This window comes from Peromyscus maniculatus, chromosome 3 (genome assembly GCF_049852395.1).
Source record: "Peromyscus maniculatus bairdii isolate BWxNUB_F1_BW_parent chromosome 3, HU_Pman_BW_mat_3.1, whole genome shotgun sequence".
In the NCBI taxonomy this organism is placed as follows: domain Eukaryota; kingdom Metazoa; phylum Chordata; class Mammalia; order Rodentia; family Cricetidae; genus Peromyscus; species Peromyscus maniculatus.
The window spans coordinates 5,649,789-5,675,192 of record NC_134854.1 but is presented as its reverse complement, the minus strand read 5'-3'; the positions used below and the strand labels follow the sequence as shown (position 1 = coordinate 5,675,192).

Below are 25,404 nucleotides of genomic sequence, written 5' to 3'. Positions count from 1 at the left end.
AAACAGCAATTTGGCTGCACATGTATAGCCAATGTAATTAAAATGCATAATTGGAAAACATTCATTCATTATAATCATATCAAAATTTACAGAGAAATGTTTTGTTGAGCTAGATTTTCATCATGACCTAAATCTCATTAGCCATCTCATCCATCTCAGCTGTACATGACAGCTGAGCTGCCCCTTGCCTCATTGACAGATGGGGGGATACCTCATGAGAACCCTGCTTCTCAACCTTGAGGTTCCACAGAATCGCAGGGGGGCTGGGTAAACAAAACAACGCAGTTTTAAGGCTAGAGAGATGACTCAGTCATTAAAGGCTAGGCTCACAACTGAAACAACACAGCTTTAACTCATCTACTTGACCAACATGGACATACTTTTGTGTCAATCAGAAATGTTCAAATCACTGCAGACTTAAAAGTATAACAATAGAATAGGGCTGGTGTAGCATGAATGTTAAAAGTTCTTATTAATAAAATCAAACCTGAGGCCAGTTATTGGGGTGAATACTGGAAGATCAGAGAGACAGAACAAGCCACAGCTAACCTCACCTGGCCAACTTCTCAGCTGATCTTGTTTCCTCAGACTGGAAGCCTCTGTGTCCTCATATCTGAATGGCTCTCAGCTGAACTGTGCTGCTCAAAACCTAAAAGCTTAACCAGCCAAATGCTTCTAGTTTCTGGTCCTCACACCTTATATACCTTTCTGCTTTCTACCACCACTCCCTGGAATTAAAAACTTGCTTTCTGGGATTAAAGGCATGAGTCACCATGCTTGGCTGTATCCTTGAACACATGGATTTCTGCCTCTGGAATGCTAGGATTAAAGGCATGTGCTACCACTGCCTATCCTAAGTATCTAGTGGCTTTTCTGTTCTCTGACCCCAGATAAGTTTATTAGGGTGCACAATATTTTGGGGAACACAATACCACCACAGGCTGGAGAGATGGCTCAGTGGTTTAAGAACACTGGCTGCTCTTCCAGAGGATCCAGGTTCAATTCCTATCACCCACATGGCAGCTCACAACTGTTTGTATCTCCTGTTCCATGGAATCTGGCACCCTCACACAGACATACATGCAGCCAAATTACCAATCCATATAAAATAAAGACAAATAATTTTTAAAAAGTTTTTCAAAAAAGTATAACAAAAGAATAAAGACAAAAGAGAGAGAGGAGAGAGAGAGAGAGAGAGAGAGAGAGAGAGAGAGAGAGAGAGAGAGAGAGAGAGAGAGAGAGAAAGCCTACTTTCCTGGTACTTAGCAATACATAAAGCGGTGTGTTTATTAGATCCCCATTGGGGGCAGGGGCTGGTTACTGTAGCATTTTATTGCCAAAGTTGATTATTGCTACAAATGCTTACTGGGCATTTGTATTTAATGATCACATTTTTTTCCTCTTTGATTACTTCTGCCAACCACTACCTTAGGACACCAATGTAAGGTGACAGTTTTCGTGGGAGACTATTTGTCAACTCAATAGACAGCCACAAGTATTTGTTATGATAATATAAGTCTTTTAAAATTGAAAGTGTCCTTCAAAATAAATCATGCATTTCCTTTATAATTCAACAAAAGTGAATGATATAAAACACATAAAGACTGAATGTGAATCACGTGACTGAAAAGCCATGTAACAGATGATAGCGTTTAACTGTGCCCTGTGCACTGAATAAGCTGACGTTTTGAAGTTAGGTATATGTCCTTATTAAGAGCACCAGCTTATCTCTGGCAAACCTTTTTCACCAACAGACAACCTTAAGATCACAGCTGAATATTTTAGTTAGATTTTATCATTTCTGCCTTTCACAAATGGAAAGACTTGGGTAAATTAACCCAACAGGAGATTCTTCCCAGGCCCGTATCTTGACAGCTGTCTTAACCTGCATAAAGAATGATATCTTGCTTGCTAGTGATGGAGCAGACAGCGTCTACCAGTGTGCATATAGCTCTTACTGGCGCCTGTCCACTATGGAGGCTTCCTGTGCCCTGTTGAGAGTGCTCAGCGTAAGGTATTGGTGAAATTATTAAGGCCACTCCACGTAGTTAAAAGGGAGGTTTATTTAGTGGCGTAACTTAAAAGTGGTAGGATAGGTAGGTTGCAGGGTCTGGGAAAGACAGAGCGCAGTCCCCCTGTGTTCTCTGAAGAACTCTGCTCCGTCTACCTCCAGCGTCCAGGGTCCAGGAACCAGCACCGGATCTCGGGTCTTCAGGGTCTTCAGAGTTCTCTCTTGGCCCCGCCTTGTAGGCGTGACAGTTACCCAAGCCTCAGTGGGGGTTGGAACTTCCGGATCAAGATTGGAATGGCTACCCACTACAGTAAGGGGGTCATTGCTTCTGTCCTCCTGCCAGCGTTTTGCTTTAGAGGCTTGCTACACACAGTGGTAGCTGGCTTGATGCAGATGAAGGCAGCCAGCTGGGCCTTCCAAACTTCTTACGTCTACTGCGTTTCTCTGTGCGCTAGTGAGTTTCAACCACCCTGCAATGTGCACGGGAAACAAAAAAAAATGTGCTGCCCACCTTTCTTGTACTTTGATGCCAGCACAAACTCATATTGCACTCTCGGACTGTCAAGAATAAGCTCTTGACATCTCACTTAAGCCCTCCGGTGCTGTTATTTCCTCTGCTTTGCACATAAGGAGATGAACCTTATTTCCTTAAAATATTATCTAGTTAGTAAAGGGCAGTACCTAGGAATTTGGAAACAGCACTAAGGTGGTTCTGATGCGCGTTGGTGGGCTTTAGATATTACCACGTGGGAAGACTGAAAATCTAGATGTGTGGGCACTATTCTTGCAGTAATAAGTAATTTCTTTGACTTGTTTAAACTTCCGCATCTCCCTGTAGTCCACATTTGAGATATCCATATATTGAGATACCTAGTGCAAGGCTCACTGCCCAGGAAGGACTAACTTCAATATGAGGAATAAAGAGAAGCAATGGGAAATCTTCAGTACATTTAGCTGGCATTTGAAATGGGGAGGCAGGAGGATCATGAATTAGAGGCCAGTTTGGACTTTATAAAGACCCTATCTTAAAACAATAACAACAAAAGTTCTATATCAACTATTCTTAGCTTAGTGTTCTGGGTTGAACTGTATCATCTCCATCAAATTCACATGCTGAACTTCTAACTCCTAGCTACCCAGAAAGTTCAGACATAAAGCCATTGGAAAGGCAAATGGGATAAAATGAGGTCAGATGGGTGGTCTTCCAAATCCAATATGGCTAGAGTCTTTGTAGTCAATTAGGTCACAAATGCATAAAGGAAGACCATGGGAAGACAGAAAAGACCACCATCGACTAACTGAAGAGTCCTCCAGAAGAAAACAGCCCTGTCTGCCCTTTGGATGTGTATTTCTAGCTTCCAGAAATGTACACAAATGAATTTCTGTTGTTAAAGCCTCTCTGTCTGTGGTAAACAGCTCCAACAAACTAACACAGGAGTATGTGAGTGGTTGCAACTTCCTGAGTTTTCCTAGTAGCTCAAAAGTCCTCTTGAAAAGTAAGAATTCTCCTTAACCTGTTGCCACAAACCTGTAATCCCAGATATTTGTGAGACTGAATCAAGAAGCTCAGAAGCTTGAGGCCGATCTAGGCTACAGAGCAAGTTCAAAACCAACCTGGGCAACTTAGATCCTATCTCAAAATAGAAAGTAATGAAAGGACTGCAGACAATTCCGTGACAGAATGCTTGCCTAGTGTGAGTGAGGACCAGGGTTCAGTCTGCCACTGAAAAATAAATCACTAAAAAAATCAAAAATCTAGACTGTAAAACCAGAGGCAAAGCCTAACAAGAATCAAATTGATTTATTTCACTATTTTATTGTGTTAGAATATTTTCACCCCATGGAATTTGACTACGCCCATCAGTGAGGGGTCTGCCATGTTCTTCTGTTTAGTAGCCATATTTATGACAACAGTATCCAAGGCTAATTGGAGCAGCTTTCTAGGCTCCCTCATGGAGGTTCTTCAGCATACTGTGAGAATTACAAGCCTTTTCAGATTCTTCCTAAATTCACCATGAATGGAAAATGAGAAGTGATGGCGGTGCATGCTGCTATGATTTTAACCAAAGGAATATGTGCATCACTGATGAAAAAAACCAAACCTCAAAGAGGAAAGAACTGAAGAATGAGTTCAACCTTAGCCAAAGCACTCAAAGGAATTGTCTACAGGAAAGTACTGATTGCTTTCAATTCACTAAGTACTTAGCACGTGCATGTATGGCACTATGAGGGAAAGCAGACTTTGAAATGTACCTTTCAAATACTTCTTAATAAGACATGGGGAAAGGACGTAGATGCAAGTAGCCATAATGTCATGTAGCTTTTGATAAAATCAAAATAATGGAACTAAAATTTAATGGAATCATAGAATCCAGAGTGAGTCACTCTAGCTGGGGCACTAGGGGAGACCTTTGGTAGGAGTGTCGTTGATGTTATTTCTGATGGTTGACAGGTGGGATTGTACAGGGAGGAACTCGCAAGGCAGATGGATTAATACAAGGGAAAAACAGATGTTGTAGAACACAAATCATGTTCCATGAGAAAGCCTAAGTCTGTCCCAATATGAAGAGACACAATGCGAAAGTGGGCCACTGACCTGCACTTGAAGTCAGAGAACCTGGTTTGAGTCTTGAGTTCACCATTTACTAGATTTATGACCCTGGTCTTCTCAAGTCTCAAATTTCCCATCTGTGGCAATCTCCATAGAACAGAAACTCGTAAGCAATAAAGTCGTAGTCTCTGTTAGCTGAACCTAAATAGTTCAGAACTGACTCTGTAAGGAATGGTGAATGAATATAGTTTTGAGCATGCAAAGAAGATAATGGTGAATGGAGGGCAAAAAGGAAGATGTGAGGGTGTGTTTACAATAGTACAGCTTCGAGGCGGAGCATGCCTGGGCTGGCCTGGGCTGGCAGGGTGGCAGACCTCATGGGGAACAAGTGTCACTGGACATGCAGGGTGCGTGCAAAATGCTGCTCAGAAAGGTCCCAGCCCCATGTGACTTTCTTTCTTTGTTTTTTGAATCATGGCATGACTTCCATGGTGCTACTTCTGTGGGTTCTCAGTTTGCAGATCTATCAAACAAAGATTGAAAATCATAAGTATCCCTAGAGTTCTCAACATTCCATGGATCTTTTTATCAGTAAGACACGTTACCTGATTAGGTGAATATAATTAAAGTGATAGATACAAGTGTGGTGGTATTGTGTTCCCCAAAATATTGTGCACTCTAATAAACTTATCTGGGGTCAGAGACAGAACAGCCACTAGATACAAAGGCTAGAAAATGGTGGCACACACACCTTTAATCCTAGCATTCCAGAGGCAGAAATTTGTCTGGATCTCTGTGAGTTCTAGGCCACAAGGATACAGGCAAACATGGTGACACATGCCTTTAATCCTAGGGAGTGATGGCAGAAAGCAGAAAGATATATAAGGCATGAAGACCAGAAACTAGAAACATTTGGCTGGTTAAGCTTTTAGGTTTTGAGCAGCACAGTTCAGCTGAGATTCATTCTGGAGTAGGACTCAGAAGCTTTCAGTCTGAGGAAAAAGGATCAGCTGAGGAACTGCCAAGGTGAGGTGGCTGTGACTTGTTCTGCTTCTCTGATCTTCCAGCATTCACCCCAATAACTGGCCTCAGGTTTGATTTTATTAATAAGAACTTTTAAGATTCCTGCTACATACAAGGGAGAGAGAAAGATTGAAAATAAAATGAAATGGAAGTTTTACACACTAATTAGCAGATCAGGAGATGATGTCATTACTAACAACAATATGAAAGAAATAAATGAACAAGTTTGGGGGAGATTATGATGGGGAAGATTAAGGATGTTTCTAAAGGCTGAAGGGCTGTCCTTCAGTTAGATGTGTGACTTTGTGCACATTATATTACATACCGTGTAGACACCTGACTCGACAGCAAATCTTTTCTTTCCAGATCCTTTTCATTGGCGATTCCACCAACAGAGGAATGATGTACTATCTTATTGAAAGACTGAACGAAACACTGCAGGAGTGGCAGAAGGTGCATGGTACTAAACTCTACCCCAGTGTCAATGGGGGGAAGACTTTGATCAGTTACTCCTACTACCCCCAGTTCTGGATAAGCCCTTCACTGCGACCAACCTTTGAGAAAGCACTTGAACATCTCCTGCGAAGGTACAATGGAACGACCATGAATGGCAAAATGCCACCATTGTGCAGTTATAATTGCACACTGTATATCAAATGTGCTGAAAAGCTTAGATACCCACTAATGTGGCTGAAAACGAGCTGCAAATGACAAGCAAGTCTTGTGATCAGGAAGCCAGACATGGTTCATTGAAATGTGAGGCAATCCAGTTAAAATGTTTACCATCTGTTCTAAGCAACATGTGTTGTTTTTCTTTCTGGGTTTCAGATCACATCCTCTAGAGAATACTGACCAGACAGTATTGGTTGTTGGTGGTGTTCAGTGGCTTAATTCCAATCACCTGCAAATTATTCACAAGGTTTTAAAGAGGTAACCCTGTAAACACTGTCATCCATGTCTTTATCTCTTCTTTGAAAGTACTGTGCATTTAACCAAACTTCATCCAGGGCTTATTTAGAGGGCAGATTTAGAATTTAAAATTAGAAATTTAAAGGCAAATTTTATATTTCAGAATAATTTTATATTCAATCAGGGATCCTTAGCATCCTAATTTAAAATTACTCCAGATCAAAACCTATTTATCAGTCAGGTATGGTAGCACATACCTGTAATTCAAACATTTAGGAGGTTAATATAATATAAGGTCAAATCCAGCAAGGATTACAGAGTAAGGCCTTGTCTCAGAACAAACATACATATATATTGAAAGTACTAAAAACATTGTCTAATACATTCTCATTGCTGTATAAGTGCTTGTTCAGATGAACAAAGTGATTAATGTATTTTAAGCATGTTATTATGATTTGTTATTATTATTGAATAATGTACATTAGCACACAAAATTCCATCTGCAGAAAGTCTTAATATAGGACAAATAAATAAAATGGGAGTTTAGTCCTATATGCAAATGATCACACTCTAAAAGAATCCTGTTGTATATGTTTATATAATTAACAAACATGTAGAAATGCAACTGAAGTTTTTGACTTTAAAATTCTGATCATTTCATTCAGGGCAAATTTGCTCAATATCCTGGTGATCATCAAAACTTTGGGGATTGGATTTCACCTGCCAGTGGATGGGGTGCATTTCCTAACACAGGTAAGCCCATCTCTTCTAGGCTGTATGAATTTGTGAATCCTGATAGCAAAAGATCCAACAGGAATTCTACAACACTCATCAGCCTTCATAAAAATAAAAATCATATTCCTATGATTCCAAGTACATTGTGACTGTTCCTGCAGACCAGGAGACCACAGCTCATAAATGTGCTCTAAATAATACACTGAGTTCAAGGAAGAAAAAAAAATAAGCTGTGGAAAACAGTACTGGACTCACAGACAAGAGAGCTTGTGTATTCACCTTTAGAGTTTATAATAAGAGACTGTTTCCCTCCTTGAGATTCATGCTGAAGCCACAAATGGAATTGTCAATATCAGTGAACCTTTTGGGAAACAGTATCTGATATATATACATAAATGAGTGATATCGTTGTTTTTCCAACAGTTGGATCTCCACAAATGAAGGGCACTAGGTGCCTCTGGCTAGTTCTTAAAGATAGGAAATTTGTCTCAGCACTAAAGTAAAAAAAAAAATTAGAACAGAAAAGAAAAACATCTGTAAGTCAGAGAACCTTACTCTAGCATAGAGACTGGCCCAGGTTTACATGCAAGTGCAGAATCCCAGTTCAGGGGCAGAGTGTCCTTTTAATTTGAGCAGGCTAAGATTGCTCTTTGTGTCTGTGTTGAGCCAGTCTAGCTTTTTCAAGCACAGAGTGGGATCCCCCTCTCCTTACTTGAATGCCAATTATTCTATAGCGCAAGAGAACTGTAGTCCAAGTCAAAACTCCGAATTCACCAAAGTGAAGCTATCTTGGGTTTGGGTAGCAAAATAAGCTGGAACATTAACTTCTAGGGAACAGGAGGATTTAGGACAACTGGGGATTAGGAGGGGGAGGATTTTTGATAGTTTTTGTTTTTTTTTTTTGTTTGTTTGTTTTGTTTTTTTGTGAGTTAGGAGCTGGAACCATTTTAGTGTTATTCAAAGGCTGGGCTGCAATTCATTCCTGCATCTCCGGAAGCACCACAGTATTTCTTAGTGTTCCTCACAGCATCTGGCACTTGTGACCCTCACTTACATTTAGGTTGTTAGCTCCCAACCACTCGTCTTCTGCACTTGCTCTATTGTGGACCCGGTGTTAAGATGCCTCCTGCCCCCAGAGCTGTGGGAGATCCCATCAGTCTTCACAAGCAGAGTGGAGACAAAAGGTGGGGAGGAGGGAGGCAAAAAGGAGAAAGGATAACGGGACCAGAGCCAGTGAAGACAACACATCATTCTGAACTCCTATCGTATTCTCTCACAGCTCTTCAGGATGGGCCTTCGACCTCCTTTGTAGAATCACCCCTTCTCACCTGAGCATAGTAATAAATGTACATGAGGACAGGGAGGGCTACGCGCGCGCGCGCGCGCGCGCGCGCACACACACACACACACACACACACACCAAGCATGCCATGCTCTCAGTGACTCCTAGGCTTTTAGATCAATGCTTCCCCTTCAAGGATCATATTCTCCCACACCTCCTCACTTTAGTAAATTCCTAAGACCCATCAAGTATTAACTTAAGTGTCATTTCCTCTGGGGCTGCCCCTTTATGAGGTGTCCCTAGTCACTGACTTTATCTTAAAGAAAACACTCTTCTTTAAGTGCTAGATTAAAATAAGCATGCAAGCCCAGCAGAGGCAACAGAAAAAATACAAAGTGTGCCACTTCTTTTAAGAAACTTAACCAGGGGGCTGGAGAGACGGCTCAGTGGTTAAGGTCACTAGCTGTTCTTCCAGAGGTCCTGAGCTCAATTCCCAGCAACCACACGGTGGCTCACCACCATCTGTAATGAGATCTGGCGCCCTCTTCTGGATGTAGGCAGAACACTGTAATTGATGATGATATCCCTCCCTGAGAGAGTGAACCTGAACTAGAACTGAGCCAGATTCAGTCATTGCCAGCCACACAGCAGGGAAGGTGGGAGGGATGTGATCCGGAGAGGCAACAGCTGGACCCTTTGCCCAATTTTGCTGCTTTCCCCGAAGCATCCTCCTCCACGTCCAAGTAGCAAACCTCACTGAAAACTCTTCTGGAATTGTGTCATGGTCGTCTTGCTCCATTTCTCCCAACAGTTAATCCTCCCGGTGCATTTCTCCTAGTAAAGGACTTGCTGTGTATGCCCATTTCTCCAGTTAGAGTGTTGTTTTACAAGCGCAGGCCACACAATTCATACCCTCCATTCTGTCCCTTAGCAAGAGGCTAAGCAAAACTCAGGTGCCAGCTAATATGCAAGTGGCTTAATTAAGTGAGAATCCAAGTAGATGGAGGTCTACCTAGTGGTATATAACACATCAGTTTTCAATTTGAGAATTTTAAATACACTTATGATCAATAAACTTAATTGTTTTTAGGTAAGGAAGACATTCATTTATTGTTGTGTTGTGTATACATAAGCAGTTATTCTGATCTTTTGGAAAAATTAAAGCACATTTTTACTTTTAAAATTGATATGAAATTCATCTCTCAATACAACCAATCTTGGTAAAAGAAGATGACATTTCCATAATGTCTGTTTGAGTTACTAAATCATAAAATAATTGTTTGTAGCCGGGCAGTGGTGGCGCACACCTTTAATCCCAGCACTCGGGAGGCAGAGCCAGGCGGATCTCTGTGAGTTCGAGGCCAGCCTGGGCTACCAAGTGAGTTCCAGGAAAGGCACAAAGCTACACAGAGAAACCCTGTCTCGAAAAACAAAAAAAAAATTGTTTGTTAATCAAAACTTAATATCTCTTGCTTGGTAATACAGAGTGAAGTACAAAACCTACATAAAGAAAATCTGAGCATTCTGGAAGCTGCCAAAAAATACGGCTATGAAGTAGTAGACACATTCACCATCACAATGGGACGACACAAAGAATTTCTGCAGGGCAATTGTGGATGTCATTTCCATGAGGTATTTGTAATGGCTTTCAGAGTTTTGTAGTTTGGGGTTGCTGGGTTTAGTTTTGTTTGTTTGTTTGTTCTTATACCTTTAATGTATTGTCTTTGTTGTTTTGCTTGAGAAAAAAACATGCCAAAAGAAAAAAATATGTCAAAAGCTTTATGACCATAAGCTTTGTAAAATGAAGTGCTAGAAGTTAGTGTTCAGACATGGAAAACCCAGGATCTTGTGTGGATGAGGGCAGGAAGATGTGGAAGTCTGAAGAGGGCTGCTTTCTCCAACAGATTTCGTGGGTTCCTTCCACCAGAACCCCCAGTGAGTTTATTAAGACTGCCATCAGAAACATCGGGGAAGGTTAGTCACAGGAACGTATGGTTCAAAGGTATCTACGTCACTGAAAAGTCCACCCGACATGGGTGATAAACCACAGAAGCTGCATCCCCAGAGTCCCCTCCTCAACCTGCAAGCAGCTCTGCTGGTCTTCTCTCCCCTGCAGCTGTCACGGCTAATATAACCTCTGGGATGGGACCTGAGAATCCAGGAGCTTTCTGGGCTTCTTGAGTCTCGTAGTTTTGTAGCTGCTTGAGTTAGCTGAGTCTCTCACCTGCCTCTAGGAGGGAATGCTTCAGTTCAGAAGAAACAGACATACCACAGTTAGAATATGAGCTCCCTTGTCAACCCTTGTGGGGGTTGATGCAGACGTCAGGAGACTCTGCTGGCCCTCAGATGAAGGGTACCCCAGTTTACCTTCTCATCAGATCGTAATTCACTCCACTTGTTCTTTCTTGGTTGGTTTCCCCTTACAATCCAGAACACATTTAGTCAGTTAACTAGTGAGATGGCAGCTACAGTTTATTTCTGATCCTGTTTTTTTATTTAGCTGTCTTCATTCCCTCTTGGTCCCCAGATCCTCAAAAGTACCCCGAAGCCATTAAGACAAGTGCCTGTTCTCTACACTCTGCTGACAGATGCACATCGCTTTTCTTTCTTTTTCTTTCTTTCTTTCTTTCTTTCTTTCTTTCTTTCTTTCTTTCTTTCTTTCTTTCTTTTCTTTCTTTCTTTCTTTTTCTTTTTTTTTGTGATGAGGGAGTTCAAGACAGGGTTTCTCTGTGTATCCCTGGCTGTCCTAGAACTTGCTCTATAGACCAAGCTGGCCTCAAACTCACAGAATTCTGCCTGCCTCTGCCTCCCAAGTGTGAAATTAAAGGCGTGCGCCACCCCCACCCAACCACATCTTCTTTTGATATGACCAGTGACACTAAATCTCAGAGAAGTGGGAGCCAGCAACCATGGTGGGAAACATTGAAGTTTTGAACAAACAACTTAAAACTTGGCCATGTTGCTACATAAAAGATTTTAAGTTATAGTATGCTGTGTGTCTACTAATTACTTCCATAAGGAAATATACCACCCCTCGAGTACTTGTCCAGTTTATAAAAACTAAATGCTTAGAAATACAAACCAGGGAGAAAAACAAAAACAAAAAACAATGAACCATCCTAGGATCATGGTGGGTCACAAAAGCAAGCCAATTATCACCAAACTCACAGAAAATTGGCACTTTAAAAAACAGCATGCATTTTTTTAACTTCTTTTAGAAAATGTTTATTTATTTATGTTTCTATAATGTGTCTTTAATTAGTACACTGGAGGAAGGATGTGTATTCTCTTTTTCAGTATTAGTGCTCTAAAAGACTAAAAAGGAAATGTCCTCCAAAGACTTCGAGCACAGCTCCAATTAAAACCAGAGGATGTCCTTCCCACATGATTGTATTACATGTATCTGCTGTCACAATGTCAGTCAGTTTATACTAATAGTCCTGGAATTTGAAAACCACACACCCAAAAAAAGATTCTTTGAACTACCAGCAGTAGAACACTGATTTAGAATTACTTCCTCCAACAAAAGCTATCTTTAATTTGCAAAAGACAGATTTAAGCATGGTAGTTGAACTATTTCACTTATGAGGTTATAGTTTTCCTACAGTGATCATACACAGATTGTTTTCTGTCGACTTTCTTCCTGTCGTGATGGCAAACCATGTGCATCTCCCACAGATGAAGTCAGCTGATTCCTGAGTGCTGAAATCCATGCTCAATCTCTCATGATTTCAAAGAAATGGTCTTCCAGGAGCATTTGCCTTTGCAGATAGACTATGGGGTTGATGAGGTCATCTTTCTCAATTTACCCCTGTGCACAGGGTCTCCAAACTCATTCATTGATTGTGAACATGATCACTCTTTATGGGCAGTTTGAAGCACTTGTATCTCACTCAGGCCATCTCTCATGATGACACTGACATTTTATAATCTTTCTAAGGTATCACATAATAAAATGTTAAAATTCTGTTGACTCTCATTTTTTTGCTTCATATTCATTTTATGAGACTGGCCAAAAACAAGTTCCCCTTAAAATAATAGCAAAAACAAGAAACAGTAGTATTAGAACCTCAAGAGTTTTGGTACAGGAGTTTTATCCTCTTGTACTCAAACTATCTCCACATTACACTCAAGAATACTTTCGAGGAGTCGGTATAATCATTTCGGTGAGACCTTAACATCCCATTGCTCTGTGGTCAGGATTCTACTGCAGACACAACAAACCTGCTTCTGTGAACTCTACTTGTCACAGGTGAAACTTGAAGTCTTGGAGAGCCTCTTTTGTCTGCCAAGGCATTGAAAGAGAATAGGCTGTCACCGAGAATCTATAAGCTGTCTCCAAATGGTATGAATCTATCTTTACTAAAAAGTCCTCACTGATTAGCAAAGAAAGTGTTTCTTTTTATGAGTGGGAATGGAATCTTATTTTCCCAATGTTTATTCAGGACAATAAACAGGATCCCAGGAGCTCTTGCCCAACAGAGGTTTCTGATGGTGCCTTTCATTGTGTGACAAACATTTACTGTGAAGAAGCAGAGACTTAGAAACTATTCGGAAATATCAGCCCAAATCTAGTTACAGAAAGGATAAACCCACAATTGCTGGGTGGTTATTAATTAGCCTAATCAGTTGTGCAGGTCTTATGTAATAGCATTAATGTCTGGCAAATGTGACTGTAACTTTTGACTCAGGAGACAGAGAGCATCTGGCATTAAGACCTAACAGGTTGCCTTGGTATGCAGACATGGGAAGAAAAGAGGAAGGCATTTCAGTTCTCTGTTAGGGATGGTTTATCCATGATTCTTTACTCTTAATACTACACACCTTATTATTTGACCTAATCAAATAAATAACATGATGGAGCTTAGAAATAATGTTTTTCTCTTACTCCTTCACATTCCAAAAGTTTAGAGTCTAAACACAACAAGGACTGAAAAACAAAATACCTTTGGACTGAAGATGTAGTTCAGCGATAGGACCCTTAGCACTTGCCTAGTGTACATGAGGCCCTAGCTTCAATCCCCAGCACCACACACACACACACACACACACACACACACACACTTACTTCTTAAATTCATCAGTCTAGAACTGAAGTAATGACTTTTGAGGAGAAAAATAACAAATAAAATGAATACATAACTGATACAGAAAATCTGAGAATTTACCTATTAGCATAGTTTTGCTTTTTGCAATTTTTAAGAATTAAACATAATTACATCATTTCCTCATCCCTCTTCTCTTTCCAACCTTTCTCCTTCCTACGTTCCCCCCTTGCTCACTTCCAAATTCACAGCTTCCTCATCCCCGATTAGGATTGTCACATATACACAAATGCATAAATGTATAAATACAACCTCTTGGGTCTGTTTAGTTTGTATATAGATGATTCCAGGACTTACCACTTGTTATTAGAAGAGCAATTAGGGGCTCATCCCTGGGGAAGACTAATTCTCCCTCTCTCCATGGTCATTAGTTGCCTGTCGTTCTTTGTCTAGGGATGGAGTCCTGTGAGATGTTCTCGCCCAACTTTAGCATGTCTATTGGTGGTATTGTCATCATCTAGGTCTTGTTTAAGCAAACATGCTGTTGAGGTGTATGTTCCCCATCATATCTTAGAGACACAATCACATAGTTGGCTTCTTGGTCCTCTGGCCCCTCTTCTATAATCTTCCCTAAGCCTTAAGTATGGGATTGTGCTGTAGATGTATCCACTTGGGCTGAGTGCCCCATGATTAGTTGTTCTCTACATTTTGACCATTGTGGCTTTCTGTAATGAGAAAGAGAATCTTTCCATCTCTTGCACAGAGAAGCTTCTTTGATGAGGGATGAGAGTTGCACTTATCTGTGAGTACAAGGGCAAGTATTTAGGAATTGTGCTGGTTATTAAAGTGGATATGATAGGTTCTCCTCTAAGATCCATGACTTCACTATCCCTGGATAATTGGCTAGCTTTCCAATAACATGCATGATTTCCTTCCTGTCGAGTGGACCTTAAGTCCAATCAGACATGTGTTGGTTACCACCTAGATATGAGGGCCACTACTGCACCTTTAGGGATATCTTGTCGAAGCATGGGTATTTGTAATAAATTACTATGACAATTTTCTCAGAAAATGTTTTTAAGTACTCTAAGAACTTTCTTACTATTGGGAAATTGGCTGGAGAATGCATTACAGGACTCCAAAAGGAATCTCAAAAGCCATATGTCCCCAAGGCAAGACTTCATCCCCTTTAACCCTTGTTCTCACTGGTATGCCCTGTTCTGCCACTTACAGGCTGGAGTTTGTTTTGCTTATCCTTCCTTACCAGCTAACAACCCAAACGAGTCAGTTACCTAGTTCTGTTTACATAAGAATACTTTTCCAAGCCTTTGCCCTCCATTCAGTTCCAAATACATCAGTCTTGTTTATTCTTGGATGCAATCACCCAGCATTTGTTTAGTGAGTCCACTTCTTGAACTAAACAGTAGAAAGTAAAAATAAATAAGGCACATTTATTCCCCGGCCTCAAGATAGTACTTAAATGTAAGTTATAAAAACCCACATGACACAATATATAGAGTAGCATATTAGAGATATTTAGAGATATGCAGAGGCCATAGTGGTTACACCAAAAAAAAAGAGGCACAGGACATGGTCTAGGGATTGAGTGAACCTACTCTTTAAAAAAAAAAAAGAAAGAAAGAAAGAAAGAAAGAAAGAAAGAAAGAAAGAAAGAAAGAAAGAAAGAAAGAAAGAAAGAAAGAAAAGAAGAAACCCTGCTCGGTTGCATTGTGTAGAAAAACTGACTCTAGTTCCAGGGATGTAGGCCCTTCTGATTCCATGGAAAACTGAGTCACTGACATACTGTTCTCATGGAACCATGAGCAGTTCTGGATATTGTTAGATATTGTAGAGCATCACTAAAAAGGGGGGACTGGAAAGAAATAGTCAAGGACTAAGTCATGGTGAAAGCTGAGCATTTGATCCTGTAGGTGGCACTGAAACTCTTACAGGGAAGAACAAGGTGGTAGCATTTTGTCTGAAAAAGTTAGAACCCAAGACCTGAGAATGGTTTCCACAATATTTGCTGTTCTTGCAGATAACCAGGCTGTGGCTCCCAGGACGCACATGATAGTTTACAAGTGTCTGCAACCCCAATGCCAGGGTATCTGATGCCCTCTTTGACAAGAAAATTGCACCCATGTGTTGCAAATATGCATGTGCAGGCAAACACTCATGATAAATACACCTATTTTTAAAAGTTAGGACGTATAGCAAATGTGGAGAGAACTGAGCCAGAAGTCATAGGGGAGATGGTAACGGCCTACAACAAAGAGGGCAGAGGCAACAATCTTAAGACAGAAGTGGACAAATGCAAGCTCTATTTAAGGAAATTAATCTGTAGGTTTTATCTGTGGAATGAAGGAGTGGGAAGAATCAAAGAGGATTCCTAACTTGCATGACTGATTAGCGAGCTGAGACAGCAAGTGAGACAAAGAACAGAAAAGGTATCAGCTTAGGGAGAAGATGATGAGTTCAGTTTTCAACATGTTGCACTTGAGATGCCTGCAGGACATCCAGGTGGTGTTCTGAGCGGGCAGTTGGATATACAGGTATGAAGATCAAGGGGCAGGTTGAGACTGGAGGTAGGGTTGGGAGTCACCAGTAACTAGGCAATAGCTGAAGCCATAAAAATAGATCAGGAAAAGCTTGGGGAAACATGATCATGTAAATTTAGAGCATGAATTGTTAGAAGTAGAACTGCGGTATAGTTTATATAGTTCTAGGCACCGTCCCCTGGAAAGCCAGAGTGAAAAATTCTCAAGACAAAACCAACAGTGTCAAATGTGGTAGACACTTCATTGCAGATAAGGACTTTGAAATCCTCATTGTTTTGGTAGCAAGAAGGTCCTATCTGACACTGAAATGTATAATAAGATACTGGTGGCAGGAATGGGGGACTAGCAATTGTAAAGATATACCCAATGCGGGGGAGAGTACTTCACAAGGTCTTTTATCTAATAAAAAAAGGGGTTGTTGAATTTAGAAAAGGAAAAGCCTTCATCATGTCTGTTCACTCAAGAGAAATAATCGAGTTAAAATACAGCTAAGACTGAGGCTGATGGAGCAATGCCTCCATCCACTAACCTGGGCAAGGGGTCAAAGTCACTGGTGCAAGGTGGGGGAGGTGTGTGTCTCTTCTTCCTCTCCTTTATTTGCGATGGATTATCTTGATGTTTTCATTACATGGCTTCTAGTTGCAAGTACTAAGACACTTCTTTCCCATTCCCGTACCACCCCATCCTCTATTTAGAAAACTGATTACTGGTAGTTCCTTCTGTATAAAATGACCAGGACTCAATCCATTACCTACAAGAGGATTCTCACATTTTCTACAAGCAAATTAGATTAGAAAGGGGTCCGTACCTGGTGACAATGACTTAGATTAGAGTTCAGTACCTGGTGAGGATGGATTCATTAGCCATGAGAGATCTTAGGCCTTTCTAAAATGATTGGGTATAAAATGCTGTATTAAAAATAGTATTCTAACTTTGGAACACTCTGTCCTAAATGGGATGTCTTCATCAAACCCCTCCCTTCAGGGCTTAAGGAGCTATGCAGAAGAGGAGGTGGAAAGATGATGAGAGCCAAAGGGGGTGGATGACATCAAGGAAATAGTGTATCCCAGACACAACAGAACCGACACACATATGAACCCACAGAGACTGTGGCAGCATGCACCTGTCTAAGCCAGATGGAGTCCTAGTGCTGAGAAAGGAAGTGGACACAAGCCCCCATCCCTAATCCAGAAGCTATCACCAATTGACAACCACTTGCAAAGGAAAATTCAATTTTCTCCAATGGCATCTCCTGGGTATATTAACCACACTTAAGGGCAGGCCCCATGCCTGGTGGTAGATAGCCAATACAAAATAAACTCGTTGGTGGTTTTGTAGACTTTTTTTTCGGTCATATATTCCTTTCTTTGGACATATTAAAATCTTTTTTTTTGTTGTTTTGTTTTGTTTTTTGTTTTTTTTTTTTTTTTTGAGACAGGGTTTCTCTGTGTAGCTTAGCGCCTTTCCTGGAGCTCACTTGGTAGCCCAGGCTGGCCTCGAACTCACAAAGATCCGCCTGCCTCTGCCTCCCGAGTGCTGGGATTAAAGGCGTGCGCCACCAACGCCCGGCGGACATATTAAAATCTTACTGGTGTGTGGGGCGTTTACCCACCACCCCCACAGCTTCCCAGAGTTTTCTTGAGTGCGAGCAGCAGGAAATATTAGATAGAAGGATTTATAGCGGAGAATGTTGCGGAGATAAACAGATAGAAAATAAAGGATAGCCTCGAGAGGGCCTGGAACCTATTCCAACGGGCCTGGACTGTCTCTGGTCCAGGGTTTTTATAGAGACGCCAAGGGGTGGAGCAAAAGACCTCCTCCCCCAGCACAGCCAAGTGCAGGCCATCTCAGACACCTGCACTCAGGCCCGTGGTCCTGATCATCCTCTATTCGGACCTGCTGGGTAAAGCCACGAGGAACCCCAGAACGGGCTCCCACAGGTCCCCCCTTCTTAATATATAAAAAAATAACTATTAATGGCTTACAGCAATCTCCATAGCTGTTACACCTCCCAGTATGGGAGTAGAGGATGATATAAATGGCATTTCTCTTTTGAATTAGGTCCAAAGTGACCACAGCAGTCTTAGCTGCCTCAAGCCCTTTCTAAACCAAAACTCTTAAGGCGACTACAAACTTAAAGAATCCCTTAGCTTCATCATTACCATTAACAGGTTAACAAATATTGCTATGCATAGTCACAATTCTCTCAATCTTACAACTCAAAGCAAACTCTTAACAGAACCATTTGAATTGGCATATATGGTGCTATATATAGTTAACAATTTTCTCCGTCTTACAACCTTAACTCAATCATTTGAATTTTCTTGTTAACATAGGAAAAACTTCGATGTATTTACATCAAACTTAAATATTTTCTTAACTCCACAAAACCAGGGTGCATTAATATCAATAGGTTTCTGCGAACATAATTCAATCTCATAGCTCCTCCTTTTCTTTATAATTTTTTAAACAAAGTCTCAAACCTAGTTAGAGGAACCCAAACTTATCTGTTTGAACAGTTCCATTTGTAACACAAAACCAGTTCCATAAGTAATTTCATTTTTACATAAACAGTTTCACAAAACAACTCATAAATCACCAGTTAATAAAGCATATACGCATACACAAAATTGCATCTTGATTCTAAGTAGAAATACATTTCTTCATTTAAACAGTTCCATTTTTAACCCAATTCCAGAAAACTGTTCCTAGGTCATTACTATAAGTAAGCTCAAAATTGTCCCATTGCAATGAAATCTCTATTGTTCATTTCATTTAAGTACCAAAATTCAAATGATAAATATTGGTACTAGCCTTCCAAATTTGAAGAAATCCATAACCAAAATGTTTTTGTAATTTTTATCTCATTTTAAATTCAAAAAGTTCAAACAAGAAATAAATTCTGGTATCAGGCTTTCACTTCCAAATATGAAGAGATGTTTTTCAACCAAAACTTTTTGCAGTTAATTTTTGTTCAAACAAGCGTCTCTGCAACTTTTGTTCTCACAGACAGACCTTTTTAGTATAGTAATATTTTAAACCGCACCGTTTTTGCTGTTAGCTCAGGTTTTTCTGTGCTGCGTTGATATTCCATGGATCTCAGCCGCGGATGCCTTGTGCTGGTTCTGGCCTCCGCCATTCTTAGCTTCTTAGCGGCTTCTGGAGCTTTTGAAACTATTCAGACTGCCTACCTTGCAGTCTACTAGGACACTATCTCCTGTGTCTCAGGTGTTTTCACCATATACATTAATAGACTCACACTTAACATTTACACTTTTTCACAAACTCACATATAACATTTTTGCCTTGCAAAGCATTTAGACTCATATTCAACATTTACACGTTTTTACAAACTCATATACAACATATTAACATCTACTTATTTATACTTTAAGGAAACTATAGAACTACTTTAGCAAATATATTTCTTATTAATTCTTATATACTTATATCCATTCTATCTTATTTCTTATTTAAACTTACATTTACAACTAGCATCTTACAAGCTTATTACTACATGTCTTAAGACTACCTTAGATACTTCTTACAAGCTTATATTCTTAAAGGAACTCTATAGATCTATTTTACACACTTATATAGGCTACCATTAGCATATATCTAACTTAGCAAACACCTAAAGATTTCTTAACACAGATCTAACAAGACAGAATTTTTATAAACTCACATATCTTATATTTGTCTTTCTACTTCTTACTCTTAATTATTATCACCATCTATCAGAAAGATTCTCTTAACTAGACAGGAAGTACGTACATCATTTCTAAAGTTTACAGTTTATAGTTAGCTTTGTTATAAAGCACTGGGATTTAGTGATTGTTGTCATTATAGAGTTGTGATACTTATTGATAGGGGATTGTAACATATTCTCAGGACGAAGCCACACTCTAAAGTTGCCAGTTCTCTCAGCCGTTCCAGACCGGCAGAGATGCACTGTTAGCGGTAGATAGTTTTTAACTAGAGGCTGTCCCTTCACCCAAATTCATAATAGTTCCCCTAAGAACTTCAACTCAAACAAACATTTCTATCACAGCAGTACTTTTGGTTTGTTCTACTGAAAAACTTCACTTCACACTGAAGGTGAAATTACCATATTTAGCTGCTGTAAAGCTCTTCACCAAAAACTGCACAGCTATTAGGTGGTATTTTAAGGATTTTTAAGTGACTTGTTTGCTCTTATAGGTAGCTTTTTTGTCATCCAATTACCGTGAAAACTTTGCACAGCTATTAGGCTAAATAAGGCATTTTACCAACGGAGCCCCAAACCGCGAAGCACCTAGTTCCATATTCTTTCAATTTTTCATTGGAACTGACACCCAAACTCTTAGACGATTTTCCTCCTTATTTTTAAAAGCTGTATTTTAATTTTAGAGCTGACAAAAGTGTTTCAGGGCAATGTCACCATATTTAGTGGAAAAACTACCTTTCCCAGAATGCCTTTCCCTTATATCAGTCAATAATATCAGTTCCATATCAGTCCCTTATATCATTTTCCTTATATCATTCATTTCCCATAGTTCTTTTTGGGTCTGAGAGTCAACGGGTTCTCTTTTACTAGACTTGCCCGGGAGGTTTGAACAAAGTCTCTTGCCTTTGTAACGGGAGATTTGAACAAGCATTTTACATTTTCAATTGTGGGACATTGGGAGATTTCTATTCTCATCAGCTGGCTTCAACAGGTGTCTCTCCTTCATCAGACACTGGCTCCCGAATCAGAACCGCACCTGCCTCGGTAGCCGGCATTGAGGCTGGCATTTCTGATAGCAACTTTCCTCGGGGCTTGTGCTTGCCTTAGCCAGTCAGTGAAAAACAAGATCATTTACAACAGCTTTTCCATAGCTCCTTCAGAGATTTTCTCCCACTGATTTATCTCATTTTGCTTGCTCCTTCCTTCCCCAGATGCAGAGCTTCAGCTATCTGCGGCTCTGTACCTCTGCTAGCTGCCTTTGGAGGTAGGGGCTTTCTTTTTCTCCCCCTGAATCTGCCTCAAATTCTAGCAGCTTTGTTAGGTCATGCATTTTCTGGGGAGGAATCTGTCCCCTCCGTTTCTTCAGAGTCTTTCTCCCTGACAGTATCCAGTTTGGTCTCAGTTGATCCAGCTACCCCAGAAACAGTTTCTGACACTATAGCGGCTTTCCCTGCTACTGAAGGTAGGGGCTTTAGTCCGTTTCTATTTTTCCGGGTCTGAGGTTTGTGTTCATAAATCAAGCTTAGCAAGGGAGGTTTTTGCCATCTCTAAACTCCCATTGGACAGGTGTTTTGCCTCATCAGGCCTTCACCTGGCCCAGTCCCCCAGTGGGTTGCTTTTGCTTGTCTGGGTGCTCAAGGACAGAGCTTATGTCAGAGGCAATCACCCCTCAGGGCTAACACTCCCTCATCTCAGGAGTCAGTTGAAACAAAGCTTTTCTCAAAGAGATGCTTTTTCTGACAGAAAAGAAAGCTTTATTCCTGGATAGTCCGGTCTTGCCCTGGCTGGGCTCTTTCCCCAGACAGCGTTCTGACTCAGCAGCATGACTGCTTCAGACACAGTTCAGCTTTACTCTTTTCCCAGAAAAATCCTTTCTCTGATAGGAAGCTTTTTCTCAGATTTCTTTTTGCAGTTGTGGACTTATCAACCCGGGACTTGTAAGAAAGTGGACAACTGTGCCGTTCCCACCGGCTTTAGCTTTGGTTGTTCATTAGCAATCTTCCCCTGGGTCCTGCACCTTCCTGCCTCAGCTCTGTGCTCCAGGAAGTTTACCACTGCAGGAACCCTAGTATCCCCGAAATGCACTCCAACTCAGAGACGCTGGCCAGTCGCCTCTGGGTTTTTGCTCAGAAGCGAGGATACAATGCTAACAGTTTCAGGGAATCTTTGCATAGGATGATTAGGAGCACCTTTTCATTCTGAAACGCTCACTCAGCTCAAAAACAAAGCACTTGATGCCTCAGCTCGGCTGTAACTGAAAAGCTTGGCTTTTTGCTTTTCTCAGGTAAAGTTTGCTGCCCTTTTGGGCTCTCTGTAGCTGTTCACCCACACTCTCCCCAAGCGTTTCCCTCAGGGTACTCTGACCCACTGTCTTTTACTAGCTTGAAGAGAGAGCTTAGAAGAGGTTTTTAGAAACTTGTTTGTACCTCCTGCATTGCAGGGAGGATTGTTAAAGCTTGAAAGAACTTAGAGGTTTTGCTGTCTTAAGTGGTTTGTTGTTTTCCCTTAGAGCTAATCACAGGTGGTCCCCATACTAATATCTTCAGGTGATTCTAATTTTTGTCCTCTCTCAGAATGACAAATTTAGTTTTTAAGTTTAAGAGAGCTTTTGAGAAAGATTAAGGCTTTTTAGAGAGATTTTTTTTCCCCCAAGTTTTCCAAGAAAAGCTTTCGAGTTTAAGAGAAAGATTTTTCCCCCCAGGAGAAAGACCAACTTTTCCCAAAACTTCCCAACTTTAAACTTTGACTTCTTACACTCCCATTTTTGCTTCAGGGAGAAATTACTTTCTCCTGCTGCTTGGATTTGGCTTTTCAGCTGTCCCCAGGTCAAAAGCTTCCATAGGAAACTTTTCCTTCCCCATAAGCTCAGAGAAGAGCTTTTTTACTACCCGAAAAGCCCAAAGAAAGATTTTTTTCCCCAGTTTGCTTTCAAAGCCCCCAAAGTTAGAAAATTGAGTTTTTCTGTCTAGTTGCCTTACTTATTTTTTCCTACACAATCTTATACTTCTAAGTTTTTCCTAAACTATATTACTACCCTATATCTTATACTTATCACAGATAGAAATTGAGAAAGGGATAGAAGATAGAAAATTTTGACAGAAGAGAATTTCGCTGCAGCATCGGACATCCTTCCAGTCCGCTTTCCTTTTCTCTCGAGGATAAAACCCCCGCCTCACCAAAAATATATATATATAAAAATATATATATTCCATAACACCGGCATGCCTTTCCACTGGCAGGGCTGACTCAGCACTTTCACCAAAAACTCTGTAATAAAACTATTATTTTCCTTTATCTTTAGTCCCTATTACTTTGTCTTTAGTCCCTGTTCATTTGTCTTTAGTCCCTTTTTTTTCTTTAGTCCCTTTTTTTCTTTAGTCCCTTTTTTCCCCCTTTTTCTTTAGTCCCTGTTCACGGCGCCATTCTGTGGGGCGTTTACCCACCACCCCCACAGCTTCCCAGAGTTTTCTTGAGTGCGAGCAGCAGGAAATATTAGATAGAAGGATTTATAGCGGAGAATGTTGCGGAGATAAACAGATAGAAAATAAAGGATAGCCTCGAGAGGGCCTGGAACCTATTCCAACGGGCCTGGACTGTCTCTGGTCCAGGGTTTTTATAGAGACGCCAAGGGGTGGAGCAAAAGACCTCCTCCCCCAGCACAGCCAAGTGCAGGCCATCTCAGACACCTGCACTCAGGCCCGTGGTCCTGATCATCCTCTATTCGGACCTGCTGGGTAAAGCCACGAGGAACCCCAGAACGGGCTCCCACACTGGTGCTTATATATTATAGTTTCCAGTTTTTGTCTTTACAGATTGTATGTGTGTGCTGTGCCTGTGTGTGTTTCTTATGCTTTGTTGATGTTTTTATTATTATCAGCATTATTATTTGTTTTCATTTTATTTGCCTCTTTTCTAAAGAGAGAGAGAAAGAAGGTGTGGGGTCAGATAGATGGGGAGGACCTTGGAGGAGCTAGGGGAGGAAAACCACAGTCAGAATGTATTGTATCAATTTTCAATTAAAAGAAGACAGTACTCTATCTTGAAGGGTTGGTTCTACCAATGAAGTCCGAGCCTTTCTCTTAAGAAGGATAATGAAATGGAAGATAAACAAAGAATGTCATTACTTTATGTTGAACTGGTATTATGCCTCTCTGTGAGGTAACTATCCATCCCATATTTGCAATGTCAGAACCAAGAACATTAGTATGGCTAGGAAAGCTGGCCCCTTGGCACTTCATGCTGCATGTGGTAGATCATAATATCTAGAAGTTCACTGCCAACTTTAAAGAATCTAATTAAGATTCTGAACTGCCTGGAGTAGCATTGCCCATACTGTTTTATGCTCTGTCTTGGTGAGAACAGGATTTATATTTGAAAAATACTACACTTCTACTTTATGGATTTTTTTAAAACTTTTTATCTAAAATTTTTTAAAAATTTTTTCTTTATTAAGAAATTTTCTACTCACTCTACATACCACCCACAGATCCCACCTCCTCCCTCCTCCCATCTCCCAGCCCTCCCTCCCAAGCCACCCTGCATCCCCACATCCCCCAAAATCAAGGTCTCCCATGAGCCAGCAGAGCCCGGCACACTGAGCCTAGGCAGGTCCAAGCCCCTTCCCACTGTACCAAGGCTGAGCAAGGCATCACACCACAGGCACTGGATTCCCCAAAGCCTGCCCATGCACCAGGGATAGATCCTGATCACCCCGCCTGGGTGCCCCCCAAACAGTTCGAGCCAAACAACCATCTTCAGTATCCAGAGGGAGGCTACTTTATGGATTCTTAAATAATATTAGTATACCAAATGATCTCAAAGCCCTTACGATAAATAAAGTAGAACTTGAGCTGAGAATGGTGGTGCATGCCTTTCATCCCAGCACTGTGAAGGCTGAGGCAGGGGGATGATTGAGTATAGGAATTTGAAAGCAACTTGAGCAACATAGAAAGATGACAGAAAGTAAGATGCTGTCTCAACAATTAATAATTAGTTAATATCCATATTAGTTTGATCCAGTTTTTTCCAAAGTCTTTTGAACAAGACAGAACTTTTTTCCTTTTATTTCATATGTTCATTTACATATTTAGTATAATACATGAGTTTAAAAGTTTGATCACAGCCGAGCATTGGTGGCGCACACCTTTAATCCCAGCACTCGGGAGGCAGAGCCAGGTGGATCTCTGTGAGTTCAAGGCCAGCCTGGGCTATCAAGTGAGCTCCAGGAAAGGTGCAAAGCTACACAGAGAAACCCTGTCTCGAAAAACAAACAAAAAAAAAAAGTTTGATCACTTTTTCAGAGATGGTACTTCTTAGACTATCCTTCGCACCTGCTCAATGGGAGAACTAACGCATCCTTATTCCTTATTTCTTAAGCATTGTTGTCGTCCTCTGAAGAGTCAACAAGTCACATCCAAAGGGTAGTCATTGTGACCAGTAGCCACTATTTACCTCCCATTGCAAATGGAAAATTCATCCCTGGGCTCCTATGACCCACTGATGCCATGAACCTCCCAATGCTCTGCCCCAGCACAGCATTGGTAGTAGCTCTGGGAATGGTACAGAGACCAGATGTGGAAGAAAT

General features: G+C 40.8%; 1 protein-coding gene across 7 annotated transcripts in view; it reads left to right on the top strand.

The window, feature by feature from the left end:
- Cped1 (cadherin like and PC-esterase domain containing 1) overlaps nt 1-25,404 on the top strand; it is a 294,083-nt gene that overhangs the window by 253,095 nt on the left and 15,584 nt on the right. For 5 of the 7 annotated variants that reach the window (XR_013049666.1, XM_006994487.4, XM_006994486.4 and 2 more), the window contains 4 exons: nt 5,952-6,172; nt 6,414-6,515; nt 7,160-7,247; nt 9,997-10,143. Coding sequence is in view for 6 of the 7 variants with exons in the window: in XM_006994487.4 (XP_006994549.1) it covers nt 5,952-6,172; nt 6,414-6,515; nt 7,160-7,247; nt 9,997-10,143 (558 nt within the window). In the remaining variant the exon portion in view is untranslated. Of the gene's footprint in view, nt 1-5,951; nt 6,173-6,413; nt 6,516-7,159; nt 7,248-9,996; nt 10,144-17,098; nt 17,452-25,404 lie in introns of those variants that run through there. The other 2 variants (XM_076566159.1, XM_076566158.1) reach the window with 1 other exon arrangement.